Source organism: Artemia sp. Qi Xiang Cuo, chromosome 13, assembly GCF_049724085.1.
Source record: "Artemia sp. Qi Xiang Cuo chromosome 13, ASM4972408v1, whole genome shotgun sequence".
Classification (NCBI taxonomy): domain Eukaryota; kingdom Metazoa; phylum Arthropoda; class Branchiopoda; order Anostraca; family Artemiidae; genus Artemia; species Artemia sp. Qi Xiang Cuo.
In genome coordinates, this window is record NC_142806.1 from 17,345,589 (window position 1) to 17,362,817 (window position 17,229).

Genomic DNA, 17,229 nt, shown 5'->3' on the forward strand with positions numbered 1-17,229 from the left:
AGGTTTGCTTTTTGCTGGGATATTGTTGATACACCCCTTTGATAATCTACATGTACATATTGTGTTTTGGATTATTTCAGCATCGCTTCTCAGAATACCCTAAAAATTTCACTTTAATAATTTAAGAACTTCCTTAAAATATTGCTGATGTGCCATTTTGACTACCAGCATGCACATATTCTTTTTTGATTTAGTTCAACACCGCCATCTAATTTTCCTGAAAGTTTTACCTTATATCCTTAGCATTATCAATAGTAGTAGCCGTAGTAGCAGAAGTAATAGTAGGAGCATTGGGAGTAGTATAAGTGACAGCAGTAGTAGTATTAATGGTAGTGGTATTAATAGTATTCACATTGTGTTTTTTTGGTCTGGTTCAATACCCCCCGCCTTAGGCCCTGATAGTTTCAACTCAATACTTTAAGCCGTTTCTGAGAAAGCCGTTGCTGATACGTTTTTTTGACAACCCACATGCTCATAGTGTTTTTTGATTTAGTTAAACACTGCCCTAAACACTCCCTTAAAGCTTCACTTTAATACCAAAGTAATATTTTAAAGAAATACTAAGTATCTCTTTAAAATGTTACTGATGTGTCATTTTGTCTACCGACATGCACATCGTATTTTTCATTCATTCCAAAATCCCCCTCAACAATCCCTCGAAATGTTACCTTAATTCTACTAGCCTTAGTAATGGTAGTACTAATAGCAGTAGTAGTGCTAGTATTACTTCTAGTATTTTTCGTATTAGTATGCATATAGTACATTTTTATTAGTCCAACATCCCCCTCAACATGCCCTGGAAGTTTTAGTCGAAAACTCTAAACCGTTCCTGAGATATTTCTGATACGCCCTTTTGACAGCTTGCATACTTATAGTGTGTTTGAACTCAATTTAAAGTCCCCCTTGACATTTCCTGAAAATTTCTCCTTATTTCCCTTTTCCCTATTAGGCGTATTATTAGTAGCAGTAGAAGTAATATTATGCATACAATAGTACCATTTGGTAGGTTCAACATTCCACTGAACATGTACTGAAAGTTTCAACTTGATACTCTAACCGGTTCCTGAGATATAGCTGTCATACCCTTTAATAGCCAGCATTGATATAGTGTGTTTTAATTTAGTTCTGCACTCCGCTCGACATTTCCTTACAGTTTTGCCTTAATACCCTTAGATTCATTAGTAGTAGTAGTAGTAGTAGTAGTAGTAGTAGTAGTAGTAGTAGTAGTAGTAACAGTAGTAGTAATAATAGTAGTAGTAGTAGTGATAGTTTTAATAGCAGTTGTAATAGAGGTAGTAGTAGCATTTCTAGTGGTTGTAGTAGAAGTAGTTTGCAAATAGTACCTTTTGGCTTGTTCAAAATCCCCCTTAATATGCCCTGAAAGTTTTAATTTAACTTCCCTGGTCATTCCGGGTATATTGCTGATACGCCATTTTGACAATCTGCATTTACATAGTATGCTTTGATTTTGTTCAGCATCCGCCAGAACATTCCCTCGAGGTTTCATCTTAATACCCTTAGTTTTAGTAGTAGTAGTAGTAGTAGTATCAGCAGAAGAAGTAGCAGCAGAAGAAGTAGCAGTAGTAGTAGCAGTAGTAGTAGTTGTAGCAGCAGAAGAACTAGAAGTAGTAGTAGTAGTAGTAGTAGCAGTTTGCATTGAGTATGTTTTTACTGTTTAACCTCCCTCTTAGTATATCCTGAAAGTTTCAACTTCATACTCTAAGATAATTCTGAGATATGGTTCATACACTCTTTTGGAAACCGTAATGCATATTGTTTGTTTTAGTTCAACATCCCTCTGAATATTCCTTAAAAACTTCACCTTAATGCCCTTAGCCTCAGTAGAAGCTAAAGTCGGAGAGGTAGTAATACTAGCAATAAAGGTAACGTGCAAGTAGCGCCTTTTGGTTAGTTCAAGATCCCATTCAACATATTCCTCTCCCCCTTTTTAAAAATAAAACCTCAATGATAGTATCAACTTATCCAGCATTGTTTCCCCCACCCCGTGAGCCCCACTCACCAGCTCCAGATCATCTTGGGGACGCAACACTCGTCCCTCAAAATAGAGGGGAAAGTCATCTAAAACTAATCAATTACTAGCGAGAAGTGGCAGCTGATACTCTGATTCAGTTATAACAATAGAAATTTAATGCTTTTCTCTCGGTTGCTCCTCAAGGGATGTCTACTTGTGCCTTGGTCAGCCCTTCATGTTTCGAAAGGGATGCTTAGGTATGACCTGGGTAGAAACCTTTGTTCTGTTAAAACCAAATCTTGGCAAAGCATTCCAAAAAACATCCTTCTTCATGCAGGGTAGTAGCTAGGATTTCCAATTTGGGAAATTGGAAATCCCGACAAATGGGAATTGCCGACAAATGCGGACGCATCAGCTAAATTAAGACGCCAAAGCCGCCCACAGTTCCAAGGCGTTGGTACCCAGTGCTGACGTCTTGGAACTTTGGTAGGGGGGGGGGGTCCACCCTTAGCTGCACCTCTGGCCTCGTGTTCACATTCTGGGCAGGACGGCCAGTGGCTGGACGAGGATTGAAATCAGCAACAGCATGTATCTTTTGTGCTTACTACTCTGAGAGGGACCACGAGAAGATTATCATCCTTACTTTATGGTCGTTCCTTGCCTCTTTTTCGATGGTATTAAAATAACATTTTATTTCGACTCCTCTTAATGTACAAAATTCTGTCTATACAGAAATTCTATTAAATTAATAATTTCCGTATTTTACCCTAATACCTTTATGCATATCCCATTTATACACATGAAAGAAGAATTTAGGAACCATTGAGCTGAATCGTCAAATACGTTTTAATACAGATTTCACTGCTTGAAACTTGCCACTTCATTGATACCTAAATTTCCTTTAGCTCATCGTTCAATTACCAAAGACAGTGAATAGAATATGACGTCTAATTCTTAGAATTGGTTAAATGGAAGCTTACACGTTAAACCATTAAGACATCCATGAAAAGAGATACATATTCATTTGTGTTGTTCTGGTAGTGGCAGGTGCCGAATAGAAAAAAAAAATGAAGCGTGGGTGAAAAAACAGCAAAGAGTAAAAAAAAAACTTTTTCGCATGCTGACTATAGTCTGCATTGCGCAGGGAGCGATTCAATGCCTTTGGTCGGGAGTGCAATGTGTGGTTGAGGGGAAATTGTCCGACGCTTCCCGTGTTTTCCTCCAGATTTCTTTGGGTACCCACTTAAAGCTGGGTTGACTCGGACAGAGCTTACAGAGCAGAGTACAAAGATATAGCAGTAATTTTACCGCAGATAATTTCTGGCTCTTCATTGTCGGTGCGAACAAACAGCTTCTCCAACTTATTCTTGCACTAGCGCGTGCAAACAGCTCCTCTCGTTTGATCTGCCATCAGCGGTCCAATTACCCTGGAACACCTATTTTGGCAGAAACTTTCTCAAAATGTCTTTGAAACCAACTTGAGACTTCGAAACCTACTTTTAATTCCTAAAAACATCTAATAATAAAATTGCACTACTAATTACCGATTTTCATATATGTATTGGAATAAATTTTTTTTTTAATTAGTTTCTTCAAAATTTAGTGTTCCAACGTTGAAGCCAAGTTTAGCGTTCAAGAGAAATCTGACTTGTCTACCCGTGAAAATATCTAATGACGCTGATGTTTCTACGTTCTCTGGAGCACTCACACCTTGGTTCGGTTTTTATAATGGGTGAGATAGGGAAAGATCATACTGCCTATAATTTATATACTGTGTTACAGAGTGACACCATTGGCCCCCATTCCAAATTAAATAATCAGCGATGCTGGGACTCAAACCCCTGACCTCAAACCTGCTTACCATTCGGTTATGACGGCTCAAAGATGGATAGTTTCTAGCAAAAAATGAGCTACAAACATTGACACCAAACAGTTTAAGTTATGATTAGACGTAAGATAAGTATTAGTGGCAAAAAGTTTTACTTTATCGTTCTTTCTTATTTGAGGGGAAAGGGCAACTTTACATATTCACTAAATTGAAATTTCAACTTTCAGATGGGAGATTGAACTAGCCATTAAAGAGAATTGCTTGCTCAATATTGATTCACAATTTGATGCAAATCACATAGTGGAAGCTGCAACTAAGCTGGAAAAAGTAGCCAAGGTTTTCGTAAGAGTCAACCCAAATCTAAACCCTGAAGTACATCCTTATATAAGTACGGGTCTGGCTGACTCAAAGTTTGGAGTTGAGATAGCTCAACTACCTGAAGTGAGTGTAACCTTTATTTTTCTATTAATATGGTACTCGGATATGGTAGCATACGTTACACCTACATTTACAAATTTACAGAATTTAGAGATGCCTGAAGTGACTATCTTGATAATTCTGGTATTAATGATTTAATGATAGTTCAAGATAAACCTAAATAACAAGCTTTACAGCTTCCTGAATGGAGTGTCATTAATATTTTTGTATGAATATTGTAAATGGCACTCTACCTCATCAGAGGCAACGCTATAGCATTGCCTATAGTAAAGGCCATAAGGCGTCAATGTTTTATTATTATGTTTTTTTTTTTTTTTTCAAGATGCACTCCATGGGCGACCGTATAAACTTCAAAGGGGGCTCATTTGGTTGGAAATTGAAACTCCTAGTTCACTTTTTAGAGTCAAAAGAGATCCAACGGCAACTAATCCCCAGCCCCCCACCCCCTCTAAGGCCGTTATTCAAATGCATCCGATCAAGATTTTGAGATAATAATTTTAAAATTAAAATTTTTAAAAATTAAAATAAAATTAGTTAAAGTTATAAGCGATGTTTTTACAACAGAAAGCCTTTTCCCACTCCTTTGTTTTTTACCATAATGTACTTTTAAGGTGTTAGACACGACAGTTTTTAGGTTATTCGCCCTCGCGTCGGAAATAAGATTATCTAGAGTGAAACTTGCATAATCAGATATTCCGGGCAAATATTTCTTTCTAGGAAGAAAAGAGAGACAAAACCGTCTAGTTATCTAGCAAGTCTCAACTTTTATTTTCCTAGATATAAAAAAAAGTTATCAGCGGTGTTTTGACGACCAGGTACATTTTAGTTTTTTCAGAATGTACTTTTTAGATTTTAGACCTTAAAAGGCTAGTTTTTTCTCTTTGAACTGAGAAATCGTGGCTGTACACGCTTTGCCGAAGAACCTGCTTTATCTTTTTTTATATACTGAACGAAGTACTTGTTCGAATTTTTGTTTCTGTGTTTTACTTCTTTGCTCTTCGTTATTTTATCGTTTGTCATATGTCATAGCCAAGATACCTTTTTTCCTATAAAATATGAAGTACATTGCCTCCGCCGCATCTGCGGGACCACTTACCTTGATAGAATCTCAAATGTCGAACTTCTAGAGCGCCTTAAAGTGCAACAAACAATTCTCATGAAGATCCAGCTCCAGCAACTTCGATGGCTCGGTGACGTACAACGGATGAGTCAGTCCCATCTCCCAAAAATCACCTTCGAAGGCCAAATTCACGGTTCTCGTCCTCATGGTCATCCCCCAAAAAGGTGGAAAGAAAACTTTGCACCTCACCGCCTCTCGGACCTTCTTTGCCTAGCAGAAAACCGTAAAGCATACAAAAGGCACATCCACGCCGTTACGAAGAAAGAGGCCCCAAGACGACCTTTGAGGACGGATGGGACTTAAGTCAAGTAAGTCATATTTAGTCAATGTGGTCTAAGAAAGTATCTAAGACAAAAGCTACGGAAACGAATTTCTGTAACTTCTAATGCTTAGTGTGTATTTGATTGGCCACATATGGGCCACATATTTGGCCTTGCGAATGAAAGAAGTTTTTTAGTCCTGACTATAGCTCCTGTGAACTAGGTTGGGCTTAAAAAGACTGGATGGTTCTGATGCTTCGGGAGGTTTGGCCAACTTATCAGGTTAGTTTTGTGTTCCGTCCCTAGCTATACATAGGAGAAATCCAGCTGTGGTCTCATTATCGTTGTAGTCAAGTGGAAACGGCTGGAATCGTCTATCTTTATTCTTGCTAGGCCAAACCACAGAGAGTGCCATCAGGGAGTAGAGACATGTATGGTTAAATATATTTGAACGAAACGTCCAAATGCAAGTTAATGTAAAGAGTCCAACCCATACTGGGGCATTCCCGACAAGTGGTGTGTTGAAGGTTTACTCGGCGCCTTCTCCAAAAGAAAGGCAAGCCAATACTACGGCATCCCCGACCTGTGATTCGTTGAGTGGTTCATCAGCGCCTTCTCTGGAAAATTGGCAAGCTTAGATGCTCCTTCAGAAAAACAAACAACCCCTCAGTGTAGGTTGTTGGAACATCTGTTCGATGAAATGCCTGACGACCCAGACGTTTGTCGCTGGGAAAATATTGCGTTACAGTATAAACATCATTTGCGCTTCAGAAACTCAAATCAACTGCATGGTGGAAGGCTCATAGATTAGAACTCCTGAGGACTAATCTTCTTTTTCCTGTTTCAACTGCGGATCCCGTGATGGATCTGCGTATGGTGGAGTTGGCATCATTTTGAGCCCCCTCGCATCGAGGTCACTTCTAGAGTGGGAGCCTATTTCACTTAGAGTAGAATGAGCGCGATTCATAGGCCACCTGTTCAACATATTAGTTATTGTAGTTTATGTTCCAACCAGAAACGCATCAGAGGGCGAAGCAGATTTTTTTTAGCAATTACTAACTTGTACACTTGCGAATGTCGCGAAACGAGACTTCATCTTTATTTGAGGCGACTTTAGCGGCAGAATCTGGGGAAAAGTATCCAATGCTGAGTCTGCCATTTGCCACTTCAGTCTTGGAGCTAGATGTTGCAGGGGATCAAGACTTCTTTACTTTGCTATGACGAATGATTTGGTCATTACCAATACCTTATTCAAACACAAGCCCGTCCATAGAGCCACATGGCATTCAAGAGATGGTAGAGCAAAAAGCCAGATTGATTACATCCTCATTTCCCACCGTTGGAAATCAATGGCTTTGAATAGTATATCGTAAATGGGAGCAGATACTTGCTCGAAATATGGGTCAGATCATCTTCTAGTCAAGTTAGATTTAAAGCTGCAGACTAGCAGCACGCCCCAAGAGGAAACCTCCACAAAGATTTGACACCAGTCGCTTTGTGATCCTAAAATACGACAGGCATTCAGCTTAGAAATGGTCTAGTCGCTTTGAAGCTCTCCAAGTGCAAGCAACCGACGAGAAAACCCAAAGCTTGGATGAAAAGGGGCTGACCATACGCAATACAATCCACGAGGCTGCAGAAGCTACGATAGGATACCACAAAATACGATTCAAAAATGGATGCCAACACGCACAGTCCAGCTGGCTAAGCACAAGCAACAGATGTCAGACAGAAAATTAGAGCTGTCCCAGCGCCTGAGATGAGAATGCCACCAGTTGGCTAAGAATGATAAAAACCAGTACTGGGAGAAAATTGCCGAAGACATGGAAGTCCCTGCCTCTAGATCCGACACCAGGAATATGTATCAGCTCCTTAAGTCAATCAGGAGCAAATCACATAAGCCTACTAGTACATCCGTCAAAGATGAAAACGGCAAGTTACTCTTTAATAATTCCAAAAAAATAAATCGCTGGAAAGAGCACTTTGACAAACTACTTAACCCGCACCAACTCTCCACACCAATGAATCATAATCAGTGTTGCCATAATCCAAGCCTCACACCTGATGAACTGGACGATCCAAACTCACCCAGCAGTATTTACAAAGACAGGAACGTGGCTCCCTCCCACGTTAAATGAAGTCCAACAAGCAATCAATTGCCTGAAAAATAATACAACTCCTGGTCCTGATGCTATCCAGGTTGAAATTTACAAGTGAGGAGGGACAGCACTTGTCAGTGGGCTGCATAAGCTAATCAGTCACATATGAGAGGAAAATATGGTTCTACAGGATTAGGGAAACTCTATCACCCTTCCGGTGTTCAAAAAAGGGCTAAAGACAAAATGCAGTAATTATCACAGGATCTCTCTCATCTGTATTGCTTCCATAATATTTGTCATAGTGCTACATAATCGTTTTCGTATCCAGCACAACTTGAAGGCAAACCTCTGGACACAGGGCAAAAGACCAGAAACCGACAGTGTCTCGGTTCATAGATTTTATAAAAAGCTTTTGATTCTGTTCTAAGGGGTGGAATCTGGAAGGCCATGGCACAGAGGATAGAGTACCAGGCAAGATAGTCAGACTTATTCAAGCATATTACCAGCATACGCGAGCCCAGATTCAGATCTGTGGGGAGCTCTCCTCAGTGTTCCAAATTGATTTTGGTTTCCAACAGGGATGTATATTGTCTCCCGTCTTATTTAATTTCATAATCGACTGGGTTATGATCAAAGCAATGACGACCTTTTCAGGAGTTGAAGTAAGTCTCAATTTTATTATCAACGATCTGGATTACGCCGACGATATTTACTCATTAGCTGAATCTCGTTTAGAAGCCCAATCCATGCCATCGAAGTTAGCTGAGAATTCTCTCTGGTCGACCTGAAGATAAGCTCCTTGAAGACAAAAGTCATGGTGTCTAGTATATCATCTCAAGAACCCCCAATGTTACTAGAACAGTCGCCCATAGACAACATACCTGAATTCAAGTACCTACGTTCTCTGGTAGACCCAATAGGAGGATGCACATCAGAAATTCAGTCGCAAATTGCTTCAGCAGCTGGAGTCTTCACCCAGCTCTGTGGAACCAGAAAAAAGTTCGTTTGAAGACAATAATGAGGATATATCAGGCGCTTGTTCGGTCTGTCTTGCTATACGGCTGTGAGACTTGGGCTCTGAATGCATCCAACAATCAAGCCCTTGACGTGTTTGATAATTCATGTCTAAGGAGAATAATTGACATTAAACTCCGTGATCGAGTCAGCAATGACGAACTCCGCAAACTCTGTCATCAGCGTTTTGATTCGGCCATACACTTCGCCGCCCACACGTTAATAAAGGCCTCTGATGCTCACCTCTTCCGGGATGGAAATGTGACATGGGGGACAGAAGAAAACATGGCTTGCCTGCATCAAAGCTGACCTAGACCCAATCGGTGGCCTCAAGATGTATGGACGAAGATAGGAAAAGTACTGACTTGAATTGATTGAGCCACTTTCGAACGACCGAGACTCTTGGCTTACGACAATGACGAGGCTACTGGACGCCAAAGAGAGCTGAGATGCTTGAGTTCTGCTACAATAAAATAAATAAGTAAGTAAGTAAGGTCTTTTTAGTTGACAGAAAAGCAAATATCCGAGAGTCCTTTCTGATGAGACCCTATCATACCTGCATCACATCCCAAGAGTAGAATTGAAGCTATTTCGCAACCTTCCCAAAATAGGCCAAAATCTGTCTCGATTGGCTAGCAGCTTATGGGCCAACAGAGCCTGGGCCAAGAAGAAATAAATATCTTACATAAAATGGTTTCCATATAAATTATTATAATGGGGCCTAACGAGCTTCAAAAGAAAGGAATATCTCGAGAAAATGATTTGTTTCAAGAATATAAACAATTTCGATTCCTAGTGTGAATTAATTCAAAAGACTTTTTCCACAAATCAAGTTTTTCAAAGAAAGCTAAAGAGCTCCATTAAGCCAATAATAAGCAGAAATAAAGTCAAATAATTTTTCCAAGCGTAAAACTACAACACATCACTATAAAAAAATAAATGAAACTCAAAACAAACATAAAAACATAGGCAGCGCAAAAGCGCTGCCTAAGTAAAGAACGATGTTTGCACAATGTATTATTTATTTTTATTTATTTTTTTCCATACCCGGGCACTTCGAAGGAGTTGTCGTAGAAACTTCGAAAAGGGCTCATTCGAATGGAAATTGGAGTGGCTCGTGCCCTTTATAATAGTCAAAAGTGATTGGAGGGCATCTAGCCCCCCCACGCCCATCATTCCCCCAAACATATCCATTCAAAATTTTGAGATAGCCATTTTGTTCAGCGTAGTTGATTTCCGGATAGAAAATATCTTTTTGAGGAGGACCCTCCCCTACAGCCTTCAGGGTAAGGGCTGTAAGTTATGCCCTGGTGGCACATAAAGTTTTATAGAAGGCGTTGTCGTAGAAACTTCAAAAAAGGCTCATTCGATTGGAAATTCAAAGGGCTAGTGCCCTTTTGAATAGTCAAAATTGATTGGAGGGCAACTAGCCCCCCCTCCCGCCGCTCATTCTCCCAAACACATCCAGTCAAAATTTTGAGATAGCCATTTTGTTCCGCGTAGTTGATTACAAGATAGAAAATATGTTTTTGAGGAGGACACGCCCCCCCCCCCCAACCCTTGGGGCAAGGGTTTTAAGTTATGCCCTGAGGGCCTATAAGAACGATGTTTGCACAATGTATTATTTATTATTTTTTTCCTTTAGAGCAGGGCACTTTGTATCGAAGACGTTGTCGTAGAATCTTCGATAAGGGCTCATTCAATTGGAAATTGGAGTGGCTTGTGCCCTTTTTAATAGTCAAAAGTGATTAGAAGGCAACTAACACCCCTTCCACACCCCCCATTTCCCCAAAAACATCCAATCAAAATTTTGAGATAGCCATTTTGTTCAGCGTAGTTGATTTCGAGACAGGAGTTATGTTTATGAGGAGAACACTCTCCCTCAGCCTTCAGGGCAAGGGTTGTTATTCCCTGTGGGCATATAAGGTTTTTATAGAAGGCGTTGTCGTAGAAACTTCAAAAAAGGCTCATTTGATTGGAAATTCAAACGGCTAGTGCCCTTTATAATAGTCGAAAGTCATTGGAGGACAACTAACCCCCGTCTACCGCCAACCTTTCCCTGAAACACATCCAATCAAAATATTGAGATAGCCATTTTATTCAACGTAGTTTTAAGTTCTGCAAATTAGGTCTTTGAGGACGAAAACCCCCTCACAGTCCCCAGGGCAAGGGTTGTAAGTTATGCCCTGGGGGCATATAAGGTTTTATAGAACGCGTTGTCGTAGAAACTTCAAAAAGGACTCATTCGATTAGAAATTGGAGTGATTTGTGCCCTTTTTAATAGTCGAAAGTGATTGGAAGGCAACTAACACCCCTTCCATGCCCACTATTTCCCCGAAACACATCCACTCAAAATTTTGAGATAGCCATTTCGTTCAGCGTAGTGGATTTCCGGACAGAAATTATGTTTTTGAGGAGGAAATTCCCCCACAGCCCTAAGGGCAAGGGTTGTAAGTTATGCCCTGGAGGTATGTGAGGTTTTATAGAAATCGCTGTCACAAAAACTTCAAAAATAGCTCATTCGATTGGAAATTCAAAGGGCAAGTGCCCTTTTTAATAGTCGAAAGTGATTGGAGGACAACTAACCCCCTTCTACCGCCAACCTCTCCCCGAAACACATCCAATCACAATTTTGAGATAGCCATTTTATTCAACGTAGTTATAAGTTTGGCAAATTAGGTTTTTGAGCACGACAACCCCCTCACAGTCCTCAGCGCAAGGATTGTAAGTTTTGCCCTGGGAACTTATAAGGTTTGAAAGCGTTGTCATAGAAACTACAAAAAAGGCTCGTTCGATTGAAAATTGAAATGGCTATTATTATTTTTAGTAGTCGAAAGTGATTGAAAGTCAACTACCACCTTTTTCACACATACCATTTTCCAAAAGACATCCAATCAAAATTTTGAGATAGCCGTCTTGTTGAGCGTAGTTGATTTTCAAATAGAAATTATATTATTGAGGAGGACCCTCCCCTACAGCCTTCAGGGTAAGGGCTGTAAGTTATGCCCTGGTGGCACATAAAGTTTTATAGAAGGCGTTGTCGTAGAAACTTCAAAAAAGGCTCATTCGATTGGAAATTCAACGGGCTAGTGCCCTTTTGAATAGTCAAAATTGATTGGAGGGCAACTCGCCCCCCCTCCCGCCTATCATTCTCCCAAACACATCCAGTCAAAATTTTGAGATAGCCATTTTGTTCAGCGTAGTTGATTACAAGATAGAAAATATGTTTTTGATGAGGACACGCCCCCCCCCCAACCCTTGGGGCAAGGGTTTTAAGTTATGCCCTGAGGGCCTATAAGAACGATGTTTGCACAATGTATTATTTATTATTTTTTTCCTTTAGAGCAGGGCACTTTGTATCGAAGACGTTGTCGTAGAATCTTCGATAAGGGCTCATTCAATTAGGAATTGGAGTGGCTTGTGCCCTTTTTAATAGTCAAAAGTGATTAGAAGGCAACTAACACCCCTTCCACACCCACCATTTCCCGAAACACATCCAATCAAAATTTTGAGATAGCCATTTTGTTCAGCATAGTTGATTTCGAGACAGGAGTTATGTTTATGAGGAGAACACTCTCCCTCAGCCTTCAGGACAAGGGTTGTTATTCCCTGTGGGCATATAAGGTTTTTATAGAAGGCGTTGTCGTAGAAACTTCAAAAAAGGCTCATTTGATTGGAAATTCAAAGGGCTAGTGCCCTTTTTAATAGTCGAAAGTCATTGGAGGACAACTAACCCCCTTCTACCGCCAACCTTTCCCTGAAACACATCCAATCAAAATATTGAGATAGCCATTTTATTCAACGTAGTTTTAGGTTCTGTAAATTAGGTCTTTGAGGATGACAACCCCCTCACAGTCCCCAGGGCAAGGGCTGTAAGTTATGCCCTGGGGGCATATAAGGTTTTATAGAACGCGTTGTCGTAGAAACTTCAAAAAGGGCTCATTCGATTAGAAATTGGAGTGGTTTGTGCCCTTTTTAATAGTCGAAAGTGATTGGAAGGCAACTAACACCCCTTCCATGCCCACTATTTCCCGAAACACATCCACTCAAAATTTTGAGATAGCCATTTCGTTCACCGTAGTGGATTTCCAGACAGAAATTATGTTTTTGAGGAGGACACTCTCCCACATCCCTCAGGGCAAGAGCTATAAGTTATGCCCTGGGGGCATATAAGGTTTTTATAGAAAGCATTGTCGCAGAAACTTAAAAACAAACTCCTTCGATTGGAAATTCAAAGAGCTAGTGCCCTTTTTAATAGTCGAAAGTCATTGGAGGACAACTAACCCCCTTCTACCGCCAACCTTTCCCCGAAACACATCCAATCACAATTTTGAGATAGCCATTTTATTCAACGTAGTTATAAGTTTGGCAAATTAGGTTTTTGAGCACGACAACCCCCTCACAGTCCTCAGGGCAAGGGTAGTAAGTTTTGCTCTGGGGGCTTATAAGATTTTTATAGAGCGCGTTGTCGTGAAAGCTTCAAAAAAGGTTCGTTCGATTAAAAATTGAAATGGCTAGTGCTCTTTTTAATAGTCGAAAGTAATTGGAAGGCAACTACCACCCCTTCCACGCCCACCATTTCCCCAAACACATCCAATCAAAATTTTGAGATAGCCATTTTGTTCAGCGTAGTTGATTTCCAGATAGAAATTATGTTTTTGAGGAGGAACAGACAATCATAGAGAGCAAAATAGCGCTGCCTAATTAAAGAACGATGTTTGCACAATGTATTATTTATTTTTATTAATTTTTTTCCATACCCGGGCACTTCGTATCAAAGGAGTTGTCTTAGGAACTTCGAAAAGGGCTCATTCGATTGGAAATTGGAGTGGCTAGTGCCCTTTATAATAGTCAAAAGTGATTGAAGGGCAACTAGCCCCTCCCCCACGCAAATCATTCCAACAAACACATCCAATCAAAATTTTGAGATAGCCATTTTGTTCAGCGTAGATGATTTCTAGATAGAAACTATGTTTACCCCCTCAGAGCCCTCAGTGCAAGGGCTTTAAGTTATGCCCTGGGGGCGTATAAGGTTTGTATAGAAAGTTTTCGTAAAAGTTTCAAAAAGGGCTCATTTAAAGAACGATGTTGGCACAATATATTTTTTTTTCTTGGTCTCAGACCAGGGCACTTCGTTTCGATGGAGTTGTCGTAGAAACTTCGAAAACCACTCATTCGATTAGAAATTGGAGTGGCTAGTGCCCTTTTCAATAGTCAAAAGTGATTGGAGGGCAACCATCCCCCCCACGCCCTTCATTCCCCCAAACCCATCCAATCAAAATTTTGAGATAGCCATTTTTTTTCAACGTAGTTGATTTCCAGATAGAAAATATGTTTTTGAGGAGGTCACTCCCTCACAACCCTCAGGCCAAGGGTTTTAAGTTATGCTCTGGTGGCATATAAGAACGATGCTGGCACAATTTATTTTTTGTTATTTTTTTCTTTAGATCAGGGCACTTCGTATCGAAGAATTTGTCGTAGAAACTTCAAAAAGGGTTCATTCAATTGGAAATTGGAGTGGCTAGTGCCCTTTTTAATAGTCAAAAGTGATTAGAAGGCAACTAACACCCCTTCCACGCCCACCATTTCCCCAAACACATCCAATCAAAATTTTGAGATAGCCATTTTGTTCACCCTAGTTGATTTCCAGATAGAAATTATGTTTTTGAGGAGGTCACTCCTCCACAGCCATAAAGGCAAGGGTTTTAAGATATGCCCTGGGGATATAACAACGATGTTGGCTGTATGTATTATTTATTTATTTTTTCTTTTAGACCAGGGCACTTCGTATCGAAGAAGTTGTCGTAGAAACTTCGAAAAGGGCTCATTCAATTGGAAATCGGAGTGGCTTGTGCCCTTTTTAATAGTCGAAAGTGAATGAAAGGCAACTAACCCCCCTTCCACGCCCACCATTTCCCCAAACACATTCAATCAAAATTTGGAGATAGCCATTTTGTTCAGCGTAGGTGATTTCCAGATAGAAAATATGTTTTTGAGGAGGTCACTCCTCCACAGCCATAAGGGCAAGGGTTTTAAGATATGCCCTGGGGATATAAGAACGATGTTGGCTGTATGTATTATTTATTTATTTTTTCCTTTAGACCAGGGCACTTCGTCTCGAAGAAGTTGTCCTAGGATCTTCGAAAAGGGCTCATTAAATTAGAAATCGGAGTGGCCTGTGCCCTTTATAATAGTCGAAAGTGATTGTAAGGCAACTAACACCCCTTCCACGCCCACCATTTCCCGAAACACATCCAATCAAAATTTGGAGATAGCCATTTTGTTCAGCGTAGTTGATTTTCAGATAGAAATTATGTTTTTGAGGAGGACAGTTCCCCACAGCCTTCAGGGCAAGGGTTGTAAGTTATGCCCTGGGGGCATATAATGTTTTTATATAAAGCGTTGTCGTATAAAACTTCAAAAAAGTCTCATTCCATTGGAAATTCAAAGGGTTAGTGCCCTTTTTAATAGTCGAAAATGATTGGAGGGCAACTAACCCTCCTCTTACGCCCACCTTTTCCACAAACACATCCAAGCAAAATTTTAAGATATGCATTTTGTTGAATGTAGTTGAAAGGTCTAGAAATTAGGTCTTTGAGGATGACAACCCCCCCCCCCCACAGCCCTCAGGGAAGGGGTTTTAAGTTATGCCCTGGGGGCATATAAGGTTTTTAAAGAAAGTGTCGTCGTAGAAACTTCAAAAAGGGCTCATTTGATTGGAAATTGAAATGGCTAGTGCTCTTTTTAATAGCCGAAAGTGATTAAAATGGAACTAACACCCCTTCCACGCCCACCATTTCCCCAAACTCATACAATCAAAATTTTGAGATAGCCTTTTTGTTCCGCGCAGTTTAAAGTTCAGGAAATTATATCTTTGAGCATGGCACTCCCCCCCCCCACAGTCTTCAGGGCAAGGGTTATAAATTATGCCCTGGGGCATATGAGTTTTTATTGAAATCTTTGCCATAAAACTTGAAAAAGGGCTCATTCGATTGGAAATTCAAAGGTCTATTGCCCTTTTTAATAGTCAAAAGTGATTTGAGCACAACTAACCCCCCTCTTACGCCCACCTTTTCCCCAAACACATCCAATCGAAATTTTTAGATTGCAATTTTGTTCAGCGTAGTTGATTTCCAGATTGAAATTACGTTCTTAAGGAGGACACTCCCCCACAGCCCTCAGGGCGAGGTTTGTAAGTTGCCTTCCCAAGGCCAGAACATAATTTGTACTTTACTGAAAAAAATACAGATGAATATGCATTGTCAATTTAATATACATATACTGATATTTAGTAATCAAAATGTTAACATTATTTGATTTATTAAAGTTGTAAAAGCAAAAACATTTATATTTTTTCTGTAAAGTGCAAATTATGTACTGGCCTTTGGAAGGCATAGGGGTTTTGAGCCCAACTTATGTTAATTTCTGCTCGTTTTGAGTTTGACTCGGTTATTTATTGTAATTTCTGTTCGTTTTGGGTTTCATTTTTTTATCGATACCGATTTGTGGTAGTTTCACGTTTGGTAGATTATTCGATTTTATTTTTGGTCACTTTTTGTATAATGGAATTCTTTACTTTTCTTTGAAAAACATATTTTGTGGAAATTTTTTTTTTTTTTAATTTATACAATAAATAACCGAGTCAAACTCAAAGCGAGCAAAAATTAACATGAGTAGGGCTGATAACCCCCATGCCTTCTCAGGACTCGAACATAATTTGCACTTTACTAAAAAATAAAAATAAAAAAATAAATGGAAGAGGATTGTCAGTTTAATTGACATATACTGATATGTATTCCTTAAAATGTTGATAATTGTTTATTTATGAAAGTAAGAAAAGTGAAAATATTTAAAAGTGAAAACATTTTCGGGGGGTATCCACCCTCCGATCACTTTGAATCCTAAAAAGAGAATTAGAATTTCTGATTACCAATCCAATGAGCCCCTCCGAAGTTAATACGACCACCCTTTTAATTAAAACCGTATATGTCCCCAGGGCATAACTTACAACCCTTGCCCTGAGGGATCTGGGGGGGGGTATCATCCTCAAAGACGAAATTTCCGGACCTTTTAACTACGCTGAACATGTGTTAGGGGAAATGGTGGGTACGGGAGGGGCATTAGTTGCCCTCTAATCACTTTCGACTACTAAAAAGGGCACTAGCCTCTTCAATTTCCAAACGAAGGAGCCTTTTTAGAAGTTCCTACGACAACAAAGTTGCCGTCCAAACACTTTCGACTATTCAAAAGGGCACTAGCCCTTTAAATTTCCGATTGAATGAGTCCTTTTCAAGGTTTCTACGACAACTTCTTCGATACGAAGTGCCCAGATCTAAAACGAAATAGAAAATAAATAAATAAAATAAATAATAGATTGTGCCCATGTCGCTCTTTACTTAGGCAGCGCTATTGCGCTGCCTAAAAATTTCAGACCGTAAAGACACTTCGATCAAAATTTCAGGATAAAGGGAACCTCAATTGGGAAACAAATCTTGCTG

General features: G+C 39.9%; 1 protein-coding gene across 1 annotated transcript in view; it reads left to right on the plus strand.

The window, feature by feature from the left end:
• The window catches only part of LOC148945024 (uncharacterized), a 134,541-nt gene that overhangs the window by 87,612 nt on the left and 29,700 nt on the right, over positions 1-17,229 (plus strand). Inside the window, exon 3 of the mRNA XM_089098578.1 lies at positions 4,028-4,241. Within this exon, the coding sequence (XP_088954704.1) occupies positions 4,028-4,241 (214 nt within the window). The remainder of the gene's footprint in view (positions 1-4,027; positions 4,242-17,229) is intronic.